This window comes from Hypanus sabinus, chromosome 5 (assembly GCF_030144855.1).
Source record: "Hypanus sabinus isolate sHypSab1 chromosome 5, sHypSab1.hap1, whole genome shotgun sequence".
Classification (NCBI taxonomy): Eukaryota; Metazoa; Chordata; class Chondrichthyes; order Myliobatiformes; family Dasyatidae; genus Hypanus; species Hypanus sabinus.
The window spans coordinates 170,163,835-170,186,327 of record NC_082710.1 but is presented as its reverse complement, the minus strand read 5'-3'; the positions used below and the strand labels follow the sequence as shown (position 1 = coordinate 170,186,327).

Here is a 22,493-nt window from a genome sequence, read left to right as displayed (position 1 = left end):
AATGTGGCAACGTTTCCTCCTTGAGACCCCAGAACCGGTTAAAAGTAAGGTCTCACCCAGTTAACACAGATGAGGCGCATTTCCTGATGCCTCATGGCGGCATCCTTCAAGGTGTCAAGGACCGTATAAATCAAGACCTTTTGCTTTACCAATCACCATGCCTGCTCATTGTGGAGCCTGGATTGACAAAAAGATCTAATTTTAACCCAGAGATTCTGCAGATGCTGAAAATCCAGAGCAGCAACACAAAATGCCGGAGGAACTCTGCAAGTCAGGCAGCATTACAGAGGAATAAATCAGCAAGGTTTCAGCCAAGACCCTTCAAGAACACTTGAATGGAAGGGGGCAGATGCCAGAATAAGGTGATTGGGTCGACAGGGAGGAATGCAATGAGGCAAACAATAGTTGGGACCTGGGGAGAAGCAAAGTGGGTGGGGAGGGTGATAAGTGAGAAGCTGGGAGAGTTCAGGTGGAAGAGGTAAAGGGTCAAGAAGAAAGAGTCCAATAGGAGAGAACAGTGGATCATGGGAGAAAGGAGAGGGGCACCAAAGGGAGGTGATGGGCATGCAAGGGGAGAGAAGGACTAAGCAGGGAGCCAGAAGTGTAAAGAGAAGAGAAGAGGAAAGAAATGACTTAAAGTTGAATAAACAGATTTTCATGCCATCAGGTTGGAGGCTATCTAGACATTTGGTCCTCTAAACTGAATATGGCCTCATGCTTTTAACATTCATTACAGCCTCTGACAAGTTTTCTGTTAAGATGGTTTTGAACTGAAGCATTAACTGCTGGCTTTACCTCTGATGCTGCCCAAACTGCTGAGCATTGAGAAGGGTTAGCGGGATAACAAATCACCCATGGTGGAACGACAGAGTATGTTGAATGACCCAGTTCTGTACTGATGTCTTATGGCCTGTTGAATTCACCATTCCAGCTTGATACTTCAGCAATGCACAAATTGCTGGAGGATCTCCGGTCAGGCAGCATCTCTCAAGGTTGCCTTCTCGCAAGTTTGATATTCAAGTACACCAAGTATTCTGTAGTCCAAGCACCACAGCCTTTGAGAAAAGAAACCCATCCATATTGGTCCATCAGCCTGCTCTCGGATCGCACCAATGGAGAAGGTTCCATGGCATTATCATAGAGGATTTGCCCCAAGACCAGCATGCAAGCACTATCACAAACATGGCATTACAGCATCTCTTTCTTATGAGTTTGCATAGATTTGGCACGTCACCAATAGCAGTTACCTCAAGGCAATCTGCAGACCCCTCCAAAATCATCAGCAGGAGTCAGAGAATGAACATCCCCTTGCGACAGGGATGTATCTCTCCCAGGGCAATGTTCTGCCCCAAAACTAGTAATTTCATGCAGACTGCTGGAGGAACCTTGCAGGTCAGGCTGCATTTATGGAGGGAATAAGCAGTTGATGTTTCAGGCCGTGACATTTCATCAGGATGACAAATCCTGAAGGGATTTTGGGCCAGAAACAGATGGTAAAAGATTTTGGAACATGTACAGCAAATGAAAATTCAATGGTAACAGTCCAAGGATGTGCTGGTGACAGTCCAGCTGACACCACATTTACAGCACCAACCTTTCCATGTATTTTCTTACTGCCATAGATGCTGCACAACTTGAATTCTTCAGGCTGTTGCGACAAACTTATTCTGCTCCCTTAAGTCTTCTACATCACTAGAGCTACAATTGCTGTGCAACATTTAAAAAAGGAATCAAGGTGGTGTTGGATAATAGTCTGGAACATCTGGGGATGGGGCCATGTCTGAAATGGAGATCACTGGCTCCAAGTGTACAGAACCACATTTGATAAAAAAACAAGATGCAAATTCAGGCCAAGACACTTCAGGATTGTTGAAAGGTTTTGGCCCAACATCTCAACCACTTATTTCACTACATAGATGCTGCTTGATCTTTTGAGTTCCTCCAGCATTTTATGCATTGCTGAAATATCAAGCTGGAATGGTGAATTCATAAGGCCAGAAGACATCAGAGCAGAATTAGGTCTTTAAGCCCATCGAGTTTGCTCTATCTTTCCAACACACGTGATTTCTTATCCCTCTCAACTCCATTCTGCCTTTGTCCTATAACCTTTGACACCTTTACTAATCATGACTTACTGTGTAGAGGTACAGGGAAATACATACAAAACAAATACAAATTCATTTTTTCTACTCCAGAAGTTATACGAATTGTAAATAAGACTAGTTATTATGTGCCAACCAATCCACTATTTATTCAACTAAACACTTTAAAATTCAGAGATTTCATAGATTTTTAAATACAAATTAAGTATAAAGTAAAAAAATGGACAGTTACCACAAAGTGTCCAAAGGTTGTTTAAAATAAGAGAAAGTCAACATGATTTGAGATGAACATGTATATTTCAAAAGCAAAGGATAAGAACAAATTTCAGTCAGAGGGGTGAATCTATGGAACAGTTGTAGTAAGAATTTAAAAACATGCACTACACAAGTTTAAAAAATATTTACAAATTAATGAACAAATATGAAATACATAATTTGAAATGAATGGGAGTAATGCAAATAAATTATATTTGGAATTGGATTTTGTGTTAAAAGATTGTAAATTTTGTTTTTGATGTGATGTTTGATGCCAAATAAGTTGTTGTATAAGGGTAGGTGTAATAAGCTGTAGCTTCAGCCGACACCCTTTCTGTCTGTTTTAAAGAATATCTATGTTTTTATATTGTAATTTTTTCCTATGAAATCACTGTAAATGATGCTTTTTGTTATGTTTGTACTGACTGAAAGAAATTATTTTCAATTTCAAAATTTCAAAAAAAGAACCCATCAACCTTGCTTTAAATATACCCAGTGACTTCACCTCTACAGCCATCTGTGGCAATGAATTCCACAATTCCAAGAAAATTCTTCATCTGTAATAAGAAGAGTTGCCCTTCTATTCTAACACTCTGCCCTCTGGTCCTAGACACCCTCATTTTTCAGAAACATTCTCTTCATATTCACTATTTGGGAGTTTCAATATTTAATACATTTCAATAAGATTCTTTTTCTCTCCCCCCCCCCCCCACCCCATTCTTCTATACTCCAGCAAGTACAGGCCTAAAGCCATCAAACACTTCTCACATGTTAACCCTTTTATTTAGGTACAGAAAAGGGTGAAACTAAAACAATTTTTAAAATATACAGTTTTATTATTTGAAAATTTAATTACCATCATTGTTCAATGAAATTACTTTCAAAACAAAGCTTTAAAAAAGATTCTTCTGTATACTACAAAATATGCAAATAAATACTCAAGGCATGACACTGAATAAATTAAAATTGCATTAGTTGATATCCAAGTATTAATTTACAAAAATTTCCATGGCTCGTGTTACAAACAGGAACTCTAAACGGAAGTTGATTGGGAAAGATTGAGGGTATTTTAAGAAGAGGAACTAGTTTCTTGAACAAATTCAGGATTCTCAAACCCAATTGTGACAGATGACTAATGAGGTTGTCATTTTTGCCTTAGTGGTGAACACACTTGACCCCTGCCCCAAAACAGTCCTTGCCATGTCAACTCAATCATATGATAACAAAAAAAATAGACAAATAGAACATTCAAATTAAAATAATTTCCAGGAATACTCAAACTTTTGGTTATATCAACCTCACTTATACTTCCAGTGCATTACTGAAAAGTCAAAATCCATAATGAAAATCTTACATCCTCAAGTGCAGAGTATGGTGGGAAACACAGATTATTGTGATGGATACTAGGAACCACCCTGTTTCCAAGCAGAGACTTCAAGTTGAAATATGGTCTTGTTCTTCTTTATGCATTGAGGTCCACCAACAGCACTCCTTTCCATTCCCTCAATAGCAGATCATTTCAGGACAAGACCATGTCAACTCAAATCCCCCCATCTATTTTTCCCACTGAACTCCTCCCCACATCAATAAACACTCCAGATTCTACCACTCAAGGGTTCCAGTATCTGCAGAATTTCTCACAATTGTGATCAACTTATCAGCTGCATGATTTTTTGGGAAGCCAAGAGTTACAGCGAGAACACAAACTCAACACTGCCAGCACTGAGCGAGAGGGGACCTCATTGAAACCTACTGAAAGTTGAAAGGCCTAGAGAAGATGGAAGTGGAGAGGATGCTTTCTATAGTAGACCAGAGGGCACACAGTCTCATAATAGAAGCAGGTCCCTTTAGAACAGAGATTCTTTAACCAGATGGTGGTGAATCTGTGGAATTAAGGCCAGGTGATCGGGTATATTTAAAGCAGAGATTGATTGGCTCTTGAATAGCAAGGCCAAAGATTACTGGGAGAATGGAAGATGAATGGGGTTGAGTTGGATAATAAATCAGCCATGATGGAATGATGAAGCATACTGAATCAACTGTATGGCCCAATTCTGCTCCTGACTTACGAACCTGGGTCTCTGAAGCCGAAAAAGAAATACCTCTTTAGCTGCTCCGAGGGAATGAAATTGGATTTTTAAACCATAATGAGCGGATTGGGAGGGTGGGGTGTGCATCAAGTATTTTTCTTCATCCACTTCCACCAGAGTTTTAAAGGGCAACCAGCTACCTTACATCTCAAACTAGATACTAGCATTAAGATTGCAAATTACCCAATTCTCAGTTAACCAATTACACAATATGTATCATGGAAACTTCCAAGAGTTGATCTCATTCAATATAGAATACAGGAACAAGCCCTTCCACCCTCATTTTTCCCCATCAGAATAGTTAAATGATTTAGAGGTTCCTGATCTTATTTTATACCATGGGCCCAATAACAGAGGGATCTGTGGACCCGAACTAGTTAAACACCTACTAAAGCATTCTCTTCTACCTATACATGGTCCACATCCCTCCATTTTCTGCAGATTCAGGAACTCCAAGGTCATAAACAGCTACTGTACTTGTTGCAACTAGGACATTCCAGCCACTCACCTCAACACCAGTTCTGCACATCATTGACCTTGGCCCCTCACCTTAAATGCACTCCAGAATCAGCCTTCAGCCAGAGAAAGATACTGGCCATCCATGCCTCAATCATAAACATCTACCAGGTCTCCCTTCAGCCCTGTTCACTCCAGAGAAAACCCAAATCCACTCATCCTCTCATAGAATATGTCTGCTAACCCAGGCAGCACCCAAACTACTTCTGCACCCTGAAAGTCTATACATTCTTCCTATAATTGGCTGGCCATCTATGATACTAAACAAAGCCAATCCCATAGCTTGTTTAAAAAAAAATGCAACTTTCTGACTTGAGTTCAACTAGTGAGGAAAACATGTTACATCTTGCCACTATCTACATGCAGCCACTTTCAGTGAGCCATGGACTGGAACACCCAGATCCCTTATAGAAGGGTTACAAGCAAAAGCTTGCTCAAAAATAAAATCAGGACAAGATGCAATGCAAACCACAAGGTATGAGCATTAAAATACACATCGTGTTTCTTGGCTATATTAATTTTAACACTGCAACCTCTAACAAAATCCTTAAAACGGTGGCAAATTAATACTCTAGGTGGCAGCAAAGTATCATCTGATTTTAGAATTACAACATGAATGTCTATTTCATGGATATCTTTAGAGTGAAGCTGCTTTTTTGTATAAAATAGTTGATCTTGTCACCCCCACCCCACTTATAACCTTGTACTTGTAGCCAACAGGAGGCTCTGGCTGGAACAAAGCCACTCTTCTCCCCCCTGCCACCCACCCCACCTTTGGCAAGTCCAAGTCAGCCAAATCCAAAGGCTTGCATTCTGTGGTGCTTAGCCCAATTTCCCAGTCCTCAAAGTTCATAACTTCAGTCCCATGAGATTTTCCCACAGTTGAATTTCTGCTTCAGGTTATGAGATCGATTTCCAAGTAAACAACTGGATGTTATACAGCTGCTCCTAAAGTTGAGCCCTCAAGTGCTCATGTGGGCTGGATGGCCATTTGGACAGGTAATATTCACTTCAACTCGTATCAGTGTCTTAAGCAAAGCTGAAGTGGAACAAGGCATCCAAAGCAGCCAGGCAGGGAGGGAGAGTTCACTGCCAGTTTCCACAGTCACTTCCTCTGAGACCACAAGTACATCATCGGGTTGTTCTGTTGTGAGGTGGACCTGCAGAGCAACAATGGAGAGCAGGAGAAACAGAAGTCTCTTTGCAACATCCTTCTTAGCAGGTACAGTCTTCCGGGGCTGGGGATCCAAAGAGAAACAGAGTTAATGGAAGGTTCTTGGAAATGGTCTACCACAAACAAGTCAACCAGTTACGGGGTTCTACACTTCCAATAATCCCAGGAGAACTTCTATCAAATTCCTTATAGTTAAAATTAAATTTCCAAAATAAACAAGTTACCATATATATTGTTGAGATTCATTTTACAAAATTTACAGGAAAAAATGCCATAATATTTACGAAACTATACAGAAAGACTAACAACCAAAGTCCAAAGTGACTATTGTCTTCCTTTGTTCTACTGTGAATGGCTGCAAGGAAATTGATCTCAGCTGCAGTGGATTCCCATTAACTTGGACAAATCTGGACCAGTACATTTTGGAGCAACACCCACACAAATTGCTGGTTGAACTTGCAGGTCAGGCAGCAGCAATGGAAATGAACAAAACAGTCGATGTTTCAGGCCGAGACCCTTCTTCAGGGCGGGAATGGAAAGGGGAAGGTGCCAGAATACAAGTGGGAGTGAGAAGGATGAGGACCAGCTAAAAAGGTGAAAGGTGAAGCCAAGTGGATGAGAAAGGTAAAGGGCTGGAAAAGAAATCTCATTGGAAGGAGGAGTGGACCATGGGAGAAAGGGAAGGAGTGGAACCAGGGGGCAGGTGAGAAGAGGCAAGAGACCAGAGTAGGTAAGAAGAGGGAAGGGGAGGGAATTTTTTTTTTTTTTAAATATATAAACGGGAAGGAGAAATCAATGTGCATGCCATCAGGTTGGACATGAAATACAAGGTGATGCTCTACATTGTGGCAAAGGAGGCCATAGACCAACATATCAGAATGTGAATGGAGATAGGAATTAAAATGGTTGGCCACCAGGAAATTCCACTTTTGGCAGATGGAGTGGAGTTACTCAACAAAGTTCTGCCCCAAATCATGACTAGTGTCACCCATGTAGAAGAAGCCACATCAGGAGCATCAGATACAATAGATAACTTCAACAGATTCAAAGCTGAAGTGTTACCTCACTTGGAAGGACTGTTTGGGCCCAGATGGGCTGCTGTAGCATTTTTGTTTGCAGGGATAAATGCCAGGGGAGAGATTAGCAGGTAGGGATGAACAGACAGGGGATCTTGGAGGGAACAATCCCTGAAGAAAGCAGAGAGTGGGAAGGAAAGAGGTGGAGATGTGTTTGGTGGTAGGATCCCATTGAAAACGGCAAAAGTTGCAGAGACCGGTGTTATTCATGGAGACCCATGGGATGGTAGATAAGGACAGGATGCTGTTTATCTCTATTAAGGCAGTGGGAAGATGTGGTGAGCACAGATGTCTGGGAAATGGAGGAGATAAGGGCAACGGCTGTATCAATGGTGGAAGAAAGGAAATCCTGTTCTTTGAAGGAGGACATCTGATGTCTTAGAAAAAAAGCTTCATCCTGGGCACAGATGCAGAGATGAAGGAACTGAGAAAAGGGAATAGCATTTTTACATGAGAAATTACAGAGAAAGGAGCGTGGCAAGACACATAGTCAAGATAGCCATGGGAAATCAGTAGGTTTACAAAATATATCAGCAGTTTGTATCCAGACAAAGAGTCAGATCGGGGGGGGGGGGGGTAGTGTCAGAAAAGACCAAGTGAACTTAAGTGCAGTGTGGAAGTTGTAGGCAAAGCTGATGTAATTGATATGCTTAGCACAGGCTCCAATGCAGTCATCAATGGAGAATAGAAAGATTTGGGAGCATTATTAGGGATGGCTTGGAATATGGGCTGCTCTACATAGAGAAAAGACAGCTGTAGCTGTGTGTGCCCATGACTATCCCTTGATTTTTGGAGTAAGTGGGGAGTCAAAGGAGAAATTGTGGGCGAGGACTAGTTCTGCCAGACCGGGGAGGGTGGTACATTTTGGCACAATTAAGTGGCTGCCCCAATTAGCTGAAGCTTCATGGAATTTTTTTTTTTTATATATATATATAAAAAGGTATACAAAAAAAAGAAACTTCTATTTGATTAACTGATTATGTATTTAAATGAATACAGACTAAGAACACAACCAAAACTACAGTATATCAAATTTAATTGGGAACCAATATCTGAGGAATTCAGTGAATCATGGCTATTTTCGATCTGTTTGTTCTTTTACGAGTTGTCCCAAGTAAGCAGCTACTGATTTATCCAATTAACTGGAATCCACTTATATGGTGGCATACATAAATAATTTACTTTGAAGTTTGAACTGTGCAAATCAAAAAATGCTGAGCACAGGACTGTATGTTGAAGAATCAATTCAGGAATCTAATGGTCGTGGGATAATAATTGCTCCTGAACCAGGTGGAGTGGGATCAAAGGCAACTATCTCCTGCCCTACAATAATAATGAGGGCTCTTCTCTTATTGCTATCATCCATGAGATACAGGAGCCTGAAGACACTCAAATGTTTGAAACAGGTTCTTCCCCTCTGTCAACAGTTTCTGAACAAACAGTGAACACAAATACAACCTCCATTTTTTGCATAGCTGATATGTGTCTTATTTTTTTATTATTATGTATTGCACTGCACCTCTGCCAAAAAATTATTTCATGACATGCTACTTCTATTAAACCCAATTCTGATTCTCCTTTAGCCCTTTACTTCATCCACCCATCACATCCCAGCTTCTCACCTGGATTCAATCAATAGCCAGGTTGTATCCCTCCCCATTCTGCCATTTCTTATTCTGTTTTATGCTCTCCCACCTTTCTTTCTAATCCACAGGAAGATATGTCTATCCATGGCCTCCTCTACTGTTAAGTTGAAGCCTCACTCAGGTTGAAGGAACAAAACCATCAGGTAGCCTCCAACCTGATGGCATGAACATTGATTTCTCCAACTTCTGTTAATGCCCCTCCTCCTCTTCTTACCCTGTCCCTGATTTATTATTCCCCCATTTTTTCCCCTCTCCTTTTTACCCCCCTCTCTGCCCCTTTCACGATCACTCCTTGCCTGTCCTCCATCTCCCTCTGGTGCTCCCCTCCCCCTTTCTTTCTCCCAGGGCCTCCTGTCCCATGATCCTTCCCCTTCTCCAGCTGTGTATCCCTTTTGCCAATCAACTTTCCAGCTCTTAGCTTTGTCCCTCCACCTCCTGTCTTCTCCTATCATTTTGGATGTTCCCCTCCCTCTCCCACTTTCAAATCTTACTATCTCTTCTTTCAGTTAGTCCTGACGAAGGGTCTCGGCCCAAAATGTCGACTGTACTTCTCCCTATAGATGCTGCCTGGCCTGCTGCATTCCACTAGCATTCTGTGTGTGTTGCTTGAATTTCCACCATCTGCAGATTTCCTCATGTTTGTAATTCATTTGCCACTTTCTTGCCCATTCTCCTAATCTGTTCAAGTCCTTCTACAGCCTACTCATTTCTTCAACGCTACCTGCCCCTCCACTAATCTTCTAATCATCTGCAAACTTGACAACAAAGCCACCAATTCCATCATCTAAAAAATCTTTAATATACAGCATAAAAAGTAGTCACAACACTGACCTGTGTGGAACTCCACTGGTCACTTGCTGTGAACCAGACAAGCATCCTTTTATTCCCACTCCCTGCCTCCTACTAATCAGTTAATGCTCCAAGCATGCAGTAACTTGCCTGTCATACCATGGGCTCTTAACTTGGTAAGCAGCCTCATGTGTGGCACCTTGTCCAAATATACTACATCCAGTGCATCCCCTTTATTTATCCTACTCGTAATCTTCTCAAAGAATTCCAACAGGTTCATCAGGCAAGATTTTGCCTTAAGGAAGACATGCTGACTTTTTCCTATCTTGCTCTGTGACACCAGGTACTCCATAACCTCAACCTTAACAATCGACTCCAATCTTCCAAACTACTGAGGTTAGGCTAACTGGTCTATAATTTCCTTTCTGCTGCCTTCCTCCTTTCTCAAAGAGAGAAGTGACATTTGCAATTTTCCAGTCCTCTGGCACCATACCCAAGTCAAATGATTTTTGTAAGATCATTACTAATGCCTCCCCAATCTCTATTGCTACATCTTAGAACCCTTGGGTACAATTCATCAGGCTCCAATGATTTACAAACCCTTAGATCTTTCAGCTTTGATCATTTTCTCTCTTGTAACAGTAACTGCGCTCACTTCTCTTCCTTCACATACATTTGGAATATTGCTCATTCACGTCTTCCACAGTAAAGAATGATGCAAAATACTCATTTAGTTCATCTGCCAGCTCCTTGTCTCCTGTTATTATTTCTCTGGCCTCATTTTCTAGTGGTCCTATATCCACTCATCTCATTTTAAAAAAAATATACTTCAGAAAACTTTTACTATCCACTTTAATATAGTTTGCCAATTTCATATTTCACCTTTTCCATTCCAAGGAAAAGCTTTCCAATCCTCTATCTTCCCACTAATTGTTGCATGCGCCCTTTTGTTTTTACATTAACTTCGACTTCCCTTATCAGCCATGGTTGTACTATTTTGCCATTTCAGTATTTCTTCATTTTGGAATACAACTGTCCTGCACCTTCTTTGTTTGTCCCAGAAACTCGGGCCATTGCTGCTCTGCTGTCACCCCTTCCAATTTACTTTGGCCAACTTCCCTCTTATACCACTAATTTCCTTTACTCCACTGAAGTACTGCTGTGTCAGATTACTTTCTCCCTATCAAATTTCAAGTTGAATAGAATCATATTGTGAACCAAGGGTTCACAAGGGTTCTTTTACCTTAAACTCCCTTAAACTTCATTACATAACAACCAATCCAGAATAGCTGATCCCCTAGTAGACTCAATACAAGCAGCTTGAAAAAGGCATCTTGTAGGCATTCAACAAATTCACTCTTGAAATCCATTACCAACACAAGTTTCCCAATAAACCTGCATGTTAAAATGTTCCACAACTATCACCTTTTCTATTTCCTTTTAGACACACCTTTTCTGTTTCCTGTGTAATCTGTGGTCCACATCTCAACTATTGTTGGGAGGGCTTCTTTATAACTGCCATCAGGGTCCTTTTACCCTTGCAGTTTCTTAACACAGCCCAAAGATTCAACATCTTCCAATCCTATGTCATGATTTGATGCCATTCTTTGCTGGAGCCCCCTCTGCCGACTTTCCTATCCATCTGATATAACATGTAACTTTGGACATTCAGCTCCTAACTACAACAATCCTTTAGTCATGATTGAGTGATGGCCACAACATCATATCTGTCAATCTGTAATAGTGCAACAAGATTGTCCACCTTATACATTTAGATACAACACCTTGAGTACTGCATTTGCTATCCTTTTTGATTTTGCATCCCCAATGTATGATACTCACCTTGTTTGCTGCAACTATCTGCCATCATCTGCCTGCCCTTCCTGACAGTCTGACTGCATGCTATTTTTACTTTTTACCACCCATCCTATCCTGAGTTCCTTAACTCTTGTTCCATACCCCCTGCCAAATTAGTTAAAACCCTCCCCAACAGCTCTAACAAACATGCCCACAAGAATATTGGTCCCCTCTCAGGTTCGAGTGCAACCCAATACTTTTGAACAGGTCATACCTCCCCCAGTAGAGATTCCAGTGATCCAAGAACCTGAAGCCTTGCTCCCAGCACCAGCTTCTCAGCCATGCATTTACCTGCCAAATCATCCTGTTCTATCTTCACTATGACATGACACAGGTAGCAATCCAGAAATTACTATCCTCGAGGTCCTGCTCCTCAGCTTTCTGCCTCTCTCCAAATTCTCTTGGAAGGACCTTATTGCGTTTCCTTCCCATGTCATTGGTATCAATATGTACCAAAAGCACATGGCTGCTATCTCTCCTCCAAAACACTATGGGCATTAGAGATGTCTCTGATTCCGGCATCTGGGAGACAACATACCCTCCAAGTGTCCTGTTCATGTTCACAGAATCTCCTGTCTATTCCTCTAACTATTGAGTCCCCTATTACTAGGTCCCCTCTTCACCACAGAGCCAAGCTCACTGCCATTAACCTGGTCTCTACGGCAACCCACTGGGAGGTCATCCCCCACAAAAGCATCCAAAAATGTTTACATATTGAGGGAAATAGCCAAATGGGTTCTCTGTGCTAACGGCTTATTCACATTTCCATTTCTCCTGACCATCGCCCAGCTACCCACCTCCAGCAACTTCAGGGTGACAACTTCCCTGTAACTCTGATCGATTATCTCCTCTCTCCTGTACCAGCTGAAACTTCAACTGCTTCCCCCACACCCATAGGTGCTGCCTGACCCAAGTTCCTCCAGCATTTTGTATGTTGCTCATCTACTACGAAGATGAAAATGACAAGTGCTGCAGCCTTCTATAAGATGCAACACCCAATCTATTCTAATTGAGAAGCAATAATAGAGGATGCAGCAACACACACAAGATGTTAGAGGAACTCAGCAGGCCAGGCAGCAACTATGGAAAAGAGTGAACAGTCAATGTTTGAGGCCGAGAATCCACAGCAGGACTGGAAAGGAAGGGGAGAAGTCAGAATCAGGTGAGGGGAGGAAGTAATAGAAGCTGGTATGCGATAGGTGAAATTGGGAGAGTGGGAGGAGAAAAAGTGAAGACATTCCTAGGGAGGATACATGACTGTGGTGGTAGGTCTGGGTGAGCAAATGGTTGAAGAGTCAAAGGGCAGCAGGGATCAAAGGACAAGTAGTGAGAGAGGATTTCACTGAACTTCTGAAGAGAAGTTTTAAACTTGTCATCCCTCAAAGAGACTTTGCAATGGAGTAGCCAATCATAAACAAGAAATCTGAAGACGTTGGAAATTCAATGCATCACACCAGTCACCTGTCACCTCGCGCTTCTTCCTCCCCTACCCCCAACTTATTCTGACTTCTGTCCTTCCTTTCCAGTCCTGACCTGAAATGTTGACTGTTTACTCTTTTCCATAGATGCTGCATGGCCTGCTGAGTTCCTCTAGCAATCTGTGCACATTCTTTGGATTTCCAGCATCTGCAGACTTTCCTTGTGTTTATAATAGACTGCAACTGGACATCTTAAGCCAGAAGAAGTCTCCACCACTAGGTCTGTCCGATCCACCCTTTTCAAAGTTTGTACCTTTCTTGTTCATTTTAGAAGTGTGTACATTTCACATTCACCCTTCTCAACATTTGGAATCTGATCCATACATTTTAAACAACCCTCTGCCAACTCCCTAGAGTTTTGGAGAGATAGGATTGTATTCCTTCTTAAGTAGGGAGGTCAGAACCATGCACACATACCAGATAGCCTGAAACAACACTTGCACTCATGTTCAATCGTCATTAAAGGTCTAAACACTTTTGCTTTCAGAGTGGATTTACATACCCATGTACTCTCTCCCTTCTCCCAATGCACTTGAAGATTCCCCACTTGAAAACTCCCCACTCATTTCTAAGAAGCCCAGTCTGCCTCTCCTTACCTATTCTATACTCCCTCACAGCCTATATCTTTTGGAAAACACTCCATCATGTACTATAAAACGACAACAGGTGAATGAGGTCATAAAGAGAGCTTTTGGTACATTGGCCTTCATAAACAATTATAGGTGTTGAGTTACTTTGTTAAAATGGTATACAATATTGATGAGGCCAAATTTAGAGTATTTTCACAGTTCTAATCACCTACCTACAGGAAAGCTACATGACTGAAAAAGAGTAGAGAGAATATCTGCAAAGTTGTTTCTGGGACTTGAGGACCTCAGTTACAGGGAAAGTTTGAATAGGTTAGGAACATAAAAATATGGGGATAGAGGTATACAAAATAATGAGGTGTATCAGCAGGGTAAATGCAACCAGGTTCCCCCCCCCCCCCCCCACCCGAGGTTGAGTGAGATGAGTACTAAATGTCATTGGTCAAGAGCAAAAGGTGAAATACACAGGAGAAACCTTTTCACTCAGAGGGTGGTGAGAATGTGGAACTAAGTGCAAACTGAAGTTGATGTGGATTTGATTGCAACATTCAGATAACCCAGGAAGTTAAAGACCAGAGATAATTACTTCAGTAGTGGGCAAGTTGTTGGAGGAGATCCTGAGGGGCAGGATTTATGAGCATTTGGAGAGATATAATCTGACTGGGGATAGTTAGCATGGCTTTGTCAAGGGTAGGTGGTGCCTTACTAGCCTGATTGAATTCTTTGAGGATGTAACAAAACACATTAATGAAGGTAGAGCAGTGGATGTAGTCTACATGGATTTCAGTAAGGCATTTGATAAGGTTCCCCATGCAAGACTCATTCAGAAAGTAAGGAGAGTAAGGAGGCATGGGATCCAAGGAGACCTTGCTTTGTGGATCCAGAACTGGCTTGCCCACAGAACACAAAGGGTGGCTGTAGATGGCTTATATTCTGCATGGAGGTCAGTGACCAGTAGTGTTCCATGGGCATTTATTCTGGAACCCCTCTTAGTGATTTTTATAAATGAGCTGGATGAGGAACTAGAAGGGTAGGATAGTAATTTGGCCGATAACACAAAGTTGGGGGACGTTATGGATAGTTTGGAGGGCTATCAGAGGTTACAGCAGGACATTGATAGGATGCAGAACTGGGCTGAGAATTAGCATCTGGTTTGAACTCCATACAAGTGTGAAGTGGCTCATTTTGGTAGGTCAGATTTGAAGACAATATAATATTAATGGTAAGACTCTTGGCAGTCTGCAGGTTCAGAGAGATCTTGTGGTCCGTGTCCATAGGACACACAAAGCTGCTGCGCAGGTTAACAGGGTAAGGGCATACGATTTCTTGGCCTTCAACTGTGGAATTGAGTTCAAGAGCCATGAGGTAATGTTACAGCTATACAAGACTTTAGTTAGACCTCACATGGAGTACTTGTTCAGTTCTGGTCACCTCACAACAGGAAGGATTTGGAAGTTATAGACAGAGTGCAGAGGAGATTTACAAGGAAGTTGCCTGAATTGCAGAGTGTGCCTTATGAGAATAGGTTGAGTGAACTTGGCCTTTTTGCCTTTAGAGTGATGGAGGATGAGAGGTGACCTGATAGAGTTGTACAAGATGACGAGAGGCATTGATCTTGTGGGTGGCCAGAGGCTTTTTCCCCCCAGGGCTGAAATGGCTAACGTGAGGGACATGGTTTTAAGGTGCTTGGAAGCAGGTACAGTGGGGATACCAGGGGCAAGTTTTTTTTCCCCAAGAGTAGGTTTTATGGTCAGAACAGCATTGTGGGCCAAAGGGCCTGTGATAAGCTGTAGATTTCTGTGTTCTATGAATCTATGACTGACTTAGCCAAGACAAATCATGAAAATAACCTGACCATTAACCAATCCACAAGCCAACACTGGTATTTTTGCAGGCATTCTAATTTTAATACCATCACGTGCCACTTTACCGAAAGTTTAAACTGACCATACCCACTAACTGGCAGAATAAAGAGGAACCAGTCTCAAAAATATTTGAGGAACACTTTCACAATCCATGCTAAAGGCAATTTCAACATGTCCTCTCAACCCTTTATATTAGATTTCAACATTTTGGTACTATTATGTTGGGATAAACAGCCCATAATAGCCTTTTCCTTCAAGTTCTTGGAAGAACTTGAGTCAGGTATATGGAAGCAGATACAGTGGGGATAACAGGGGCAAGTTTTTCCCCCTCACAGAGTGGTGGGTGCACTGCCATCAGTAGTGGTAGAGGCTGATACAATAGGGTCTTATAAGAGACTAAGATAGGTACATGGAGCTTAGAAAAATAGAGGGCTATGGGGCAGAGTCAGGTATATACTAGACAGGTGTATGGACGAATTTAAGGTGGGGCTTATGTGGGAGGTGGGGTTTAAGGGCTGGCGCAACATTGTGGGCCAAAGGGCCTGAACTGTGCTGTACTATTCTATGGGTCCATGGAAGCAGGAATTTAGGAAGTTGTCTACTGCTGCAATTACCATAAACAACTTGTTGAACACCACTCCTATCCTTCCCAGAATCTCTTGACCACTGGCTACGAGACAGAAGGTTTGTCAGTACGAGAATCAGAACGGTCAGGCTGGGCAACACCTTTCCCTTAGCTGCTAAACTTAGTAACGCTTTACTGCCACCCAGCATACATATACCATATCTGAATATTCTTCAGGCCCAAATTTATTGCTGCTGTTCCATGTATTTATACAACTGCTCGTTTTACTATAATCGTGCCAGTAACAGTACACTGTTGTTCATAAACATACACATCACACTTTATGTCAACCTGTCAGCAGAACATGAAGAGTCTTGGCCCAAAATGTCAACCGTTTACTCTTTTCCATAGATGCCGCCTGGTCTGCTGAGTTCCTCCAGTATTTTATGTGTGTTCTCCATCTGGTTCAAGGGCATTTTAGTTAACATTAAAGTTAATCTTTTCTGAGATTTGACTGAGGTCAAGTTTATTGTCATTTAACTATATTAATGTGTACAATCAAATGAGGCATTTCTCCAGACCAGGGTGTATACAAAATACACATAACACAATAACTTATGAAAGCAAGAATGAAATCTACAGATGGATAAAGTGCATAACTTATATATTGTAAGGTACAGAACAGATTAACCAGCAACACTTCGAATATGATACAGCAGGGAGTTCAGAAGCCAAATGGCCTGAGGGACGAAACAATTTCACACTCTGCCCACTCTTGTTTTTATGCATTGGAGTCTCCTGCCAGATGGAAAAAAATCCAGAGGATGCAGCACAACTGATAATATCTCCAAAGGATGGTAGGGAGACCACCCCCATCCCCAAGATCCTCTCAGCTGTTCTCGCTTTCCTTCGTGGAGCCTTCAGCTCTGACACTCAGCTGCTCCCGTATCAGATGGGGTTGCAGCTTCTCAGGCCGCTCTCAGTGGTGCTCCTGTAAAATGCAGTTAAGATGGGAGGGGTGGGGAACCTTCCTTGCCTCAATCTCCTTAGAAAGTGGAGATGCTGCTGTGCCTTCTTGTTCAGAGAGGTGAAACTAGGTGGACCAGGTGAGATCATTTGTGACAGGTACTCCCAGGAATTTGGCGTGCTTAACTTTAATAGTCTCTAATTAAACTTAGAGACCATTAAATTAATCCTGTACTTTAATTCGTGTTATGAATTGCCCAACCTTCATTGTGCTAGGCTTAATCTGAGCCCATCCAGATTAACAAGTGTTTTTGGAAGAAATCAGTAGGTTGGCCAGCATCTGTGGTGGGGAATCCATACTAAACCCAACAACGCCTACACACAATTCAAAAAGTACTGTCACGTGAAGAGCTTTAGGAAAAACTCTGGAACGCATAATAATAGGCCAATGCAACATAGTGTACCAAGGCACCCAGAGGTATACATCCCTTTTGACAGCTTTGTAAGAAATCAAAGCTTCAGCTTCAAAAAGCAACAAAATCATCACACAAAAATAAGTGGATGACGCCCCAATGATGGGCTCATTCCAAAGCATCAACTGTATATTTATTTTACATGGATTCTGACTGACCTGCTGAATTCCTCCAGCATTTCACAAACAAGAGAACTTCTGCAGATGTTGGAATTCCAAGCAACACACACAACATGCTGGAGGAACTCTGTAGGCTAGGCAGCATCCATGGGGGAAAAAAAAGTACAGTCGACATTTCAGATCAAAACACGACAGCAGGACTGGAGAAAAAAAAGCCAAGGAAAAGATTTGTAAGGTTGGGGGGTGGGAGGAGAGAAGAAGAGGAAAGATAAACATAAGGCAATAAGTTAAACTTGGAAGGGGAGGGATGAAGTAAATAGCTTGGAAGTTGATAGGCAATATAGATTTCTCAAACTTCCAGTAATGCCTTCACTTCCCATCCCCTTGTCTCTTTCTTATGTAATCTCGTTGCCTGCCCATCACCTTCCTCTTGTGCTCCTCCCTCCTCCTTTCTTCCATGGGCTTCATGTCTCTTTTACCCATCAACTTCCTAGCTCTTTACTTCCTCCCTCCCCTCCAGGTTTCACCTATCACCTGGTGGTTCTATCCCCCTCCCCCCCCCACCTTTCAAATCCACTCCCCAACATTTTTCCTTCAGTCCTGCAAAGGGTCTCAAACCAGATCATCAACTGTACTTCTTCCCCCCATAAATGCTAATTGGCCTGCTGAGTTCCTCCAGCATTTTTGGTGTTGCTCAGGATTTCCAGCATCTGCAGAAACCCTTGTGTATATTAAACATTCATGGAGGCTTGGCCGCATGCCCTTCTACTTAGTATACAGATTCTGTTTTTTTTACACTTTCAAAAAAATCTATTCAATATATACAATTAGTTTATTTGTTATTTTCTCTGCTACATTATGTATTGCATTGAACTGTTGCTAAATAAATAAATTTCACATCACCTGCCAGTGATAGTAAACCTGATTCTGATTCACAAGTGTTCCTCTTGCCCAGTTACTGTCATTTCATTTCTGTTCAGATACTCCTGCAGCGAACTTCAGGATGTACATACAGACCATGTACAAGCTAATCTTATGCAGATACAGCCACAATCAGTTACTTGCACATTTTGTTTTAAAGATTGATTTTATAATTGCATAGATTATGTTTATATGGTGTATTAGATTTGAAGCAACCATTATTTCAGTGTTATGCACTGAAGAGAAACATTTTTCTATCTTTAAAATAGTTTTGAGCAAGTTAACATTCCCACACACGACTAACTAACTAACGATTAAATATCAGCTTTATTTGCCTTGTCTGTGTTGACTGGTAACCTGAAGGTCAGTGGTTCGAGGCTCAGCTGAGAGAGCGTGTTTGTGTCCTTGAGCAAAGCACTTAACAACACATTGCTCTGCGATGACACCGGTGCCAAGCTGCTTGGGTCCTAGTGCCCCTCCCTTGAACAAAATCGGTGGCGTGGAGAGGGGCAGGCTTGCAGCTTGGGCAATTGTCGGTCTCCCATACTACCCTGCCCAGGCCAGTGCCCTGGAAACCTTCCAAGGCACAAATCCATGGTCTCACGGGACTAACAGATGCCTGTATAAATTGCCTTGTATACATTGAAATAGTGACAATGGTCGTTTTAAATCAATTTCAATTCAAACCACTTCAGGCGGGAGTTAAACCCAAATCACTTTTTTTTCTTCAGCTTTACACTAGTCTTATTGCAGTGGGATATTTACCTGGTAAATTGGATAAAGGACTTTCAGTGACTTCCTCTTGCATCTGCGCCCATACCTGAGTTCCGGGATTCGGTCGAAAGTGAATACCTCGGGTTCAGTATGCCTCCGGGTGCCCAGGTCGTTGAGAAGCTTCCTTTGACTGGGCAGCGGCACGCTGACAGGGGCGACCGTCGAATACATGAGTGACCTTATCAACCAGGTACTGCCCTACAAAGCGGCACGGCACCACCGATTACTTTAAACACTGCTAATAGCACCTTTTATATGTACTAGCTTGATAACAGCAGCGAAGGAGACGCCGATTGGTCAGTCCTTGGGTGCCCCGTGTCCTCTCCGGAATTCTTCACGACTTACCGGCACACGTACCACTACCCCCGCCTCCTTTACACAATCACCAGCCTCTGCTCCAACAAGGTAGGTTCCTTCCGCATAAACCCGTGTGAAACGCAGAAAACACACAAAAATGTTGGAGGAACCTGCAGGTTGGGCAGCGTCTGTGGAGGAAGTGGCTAGTTGGCGTTTCAGTCCACAACCCAAAAAATGATGCCTGATCTGGTAGGTTCGTCCAACAGTCAGTGTGTTTCGGAAGGTTTCCGGCATCTGTCGAATTTCCCGAGCTCCCAAACTGCGAAGTAATCCTGTGGTACTAGTGGTACACAGGGAGAAATACAGGCCATTCGGCCCATGCTGAATATTTTAACCCATTGAAATCGATCCCTTTTCATTCTAATCCATCATCGCCACCCATTATACCGCTCATCCACACACCAGCGGCAATTTATAGTGACAAATTAACCTGTCGACCTTTGTGAGGTGAGAAGAACCCCACGCAGTCACAGACAGAGCACCGGAGGTCAGATCAAACCCCGGTTTTGCACTATTATAGACACACAAAACAGCAACAAATTTCACCATATATTAAGTGGCCAATTTATTAGGTACACCTCTGCACCTCGTTATTGCGATCATCTAATCAGCCAATTCGTTGGCAGCAACACAATGCATAACAAGCATGGAGTCGGGCGTCGATGCTGTGACTTCCTTCATGCTCCATTATAGCAGTTGATGGTAATGTGCTTTCCTGATAGGTGCCAGTCACTATTAGCACAAAAGAAGAAGGGGAAGAGGTTGAGTTGTTGTTCAGACCAGATATCAGATTGGGGACGAAATGTGATGTCATTGACTGACCTTGGAATGGTTATTGGTTTGAATGTCTCAGAAACTGCTGATCTCCAGGGATTTTCATACACACAATAGTCTCTAGACTTTACAGAGAATGGTGTGAAAAACAAAAATAGTCCAGTGAGTGGCAGTTCTGTAGGTGAAAGCACCTTGTCAGTGAGAGAGGTCAGAGGAGGAAGGCCGGGAGCTGACAGGAAGGCAAAGGTAACTCAGAATACCCCTGGTTACAACAAAAGTGTATAGAAAGTCACCTCTGAAGGGCTACAGTGGGCAGAAGCCCAGGGACAAACTCTTGGTGACCACTTGGGTACAGGAGGTACCAAATAAAGTGACCCTGAGGTTATGTCTGTGACAATGATCTGATTCTGAATCTACTAGCTTGGTGTGGACTTGGTGAACTGGAGGGTCTGCTTCTGTGCCATGAGCTAGTACCAGCATTATGGGGCCAAATGGCCTGGACCGTATCATGGGTCTGGAAAGGAGCTACTAATGAAATTGTCCTGGAGGTGTGTCTCTTCTACACTGCAGTTTTCACAATTTGAATCAGATATTTTGCCTCCCAGTATAATTCCTTGCTGGATTAGTAGGGCAGTCTGTACCAGTTCCAAATTCCCAATTAAATCATGTCAATCCCATTTATTTATCAGTAATCTATTCTCCTTGACATTTCCATCAACTCCTCCCTGATGTGCTTGGTTTTATTGGCAGCAGCCATGTAATCTACAGGCGCACAAGACCTTCTGAGATGAAGGAGGTCAGCGGGAAACACATGCAGTCACAGCAAGGGCATGCAGACTCCACACGGACAGCAGCAGAGGTAGTGATTGATCCGTGCTGGCGGCAGCTCTCCTACTTGCAACAGCTTGCTGCCATGTGTGCCATTGACAACACTTCCATTGTGGGGATACAGCAATCCAATCTGTAATCAAAATTCATTTCACTGTCGATATGATGCAGTACAGTTAATAAAAACAGTTGGGATGGGTGAGGTGTATATCTAAGAAACAGGATTTTGATTTGAAATATTAGAAACAAGAGAAAATCTGCAGATGCTGGAAATCCCAGAAATCTTGTCCTGCTGAAGGGTTTTGGCCCAGAACATTGGCTGTCCTCTTTTCCTAGGTGCTGCCTGGCCTGCTGAGTTCCTCCAGCATTTTGTGTGAGTTGCTTGAAATATTAGTCACGCTTCAATAATCCTGTGCAAATCTTTGGTCTTGCCAGCAACATTTGTAGTAAGTATCCAGAGTAATTAGAATCAGAATTCGGTTTATTATAAAACCATAAGACAGAGCAGCAGAGTTAGAATTGGGTCTGGTCACACGATGACAATCATGGCTGATTTATTACCTCTGTTCCTTCTCCCCATAAACTTGATGCCTTACTAATCAAGAAACTACCAACCTCTGCTTTAAATAGACTTGATAATTTGGCATTATCACCGCCATATGTTGTGAAATATGTTGTTTTGCAGACATAAAAATGACAAAGATTACCAATATTTGTTGCCTGGTTTGGGGAACATGCCTTACGAGAATAGAGTGCATTTGGACTTATTTCCTTGGAGAGACGAAGGATGAGAGGTGATCTGATAGAGGTGTAAAAGATAATGAGAGGCATTGATCATGTGGATAGTCAGAGGCTTTTTCCCAGAGCTGATATGGTTAGCATGAGGGGACATAGTTTTAAGGTGCTTAGAAGTAGGTACAGTATGTAAGCGTTTTACTCAGAGAGTGGTGAGTGCGTGGAATGGGCTGCTGGTGACGGTGGTGGAAGTGGATATAATAAGGTCTTTTAAGAGACTCCTGAACAGGTACATTGAGCTCAGAAAAATAGGGGGCTATGGGTAACCCTTAGTCATTTCTAAGTTAAGGACATGTTCGTCATAGCTTTGTGGGGTGAAGGGCTGTAGACTTTCTATGTTTCAATGTTTCTAATATACATAAATGGTGCAAAAGACAAATAGTGATGTGGTGTTGATGGGCTCATTGTCCATTCAGAAATCTGACAGCACAGGGGAAGATGCTATTCCTAAAATACTGAGAATGGGCCTTCAGGCTCCTGTACCTA

At 42.3% G+C, this 22,493-nt stretch overlaps 1 protein-coding gene across 1 annotated transcript; it reads right to left on the bottom strand.

The window, feature by feature from the left end:
* Nucleotides 1–3,086: 3,086 nt before the first annotated feature.
* Nucleotides 3,087–19,424, bottom strand: LOC132394569 (radiation-inducible immediate-early gene IEX-1-like). The gene is made up of 2 exons (XM_059970868.1): nt 19,245–19,424; nt 3,087–6,201 (listed from the first exon to the last, which is right to left on the bottom strand). Exons 1-2 carry the CDS (start codon nt 19,422–19,424, stop codon nt 5,926–5,928), a joined length of 456 nt encoding a protein of 151 aa, XP_059826851.1. The 3' UTR covers nt 3,087–5,925.
* Nucleotides 19,425–22,493: the final 3,069 nt, after the last annotated feature.

What these genes read in the sequence shown, in the direction of transcription:
- LOC132394569 (XM_059970868.1), bottom strand. Translation starts at nt 19,424, where the DNA reads ATGTATTCGACGGTCGCCCCTGTCAGCGTGCCGCTGCCCAGTCAAAGG. An exon ending in TCCTTTATCCAATTTACCAG is followed by an intron (nt 6,202 to 19,244) that starts GTAAATATCCCA and finishes TTGGATCCCCAG; the next exon opens with CCCCGGAAGACTGTACCTGC.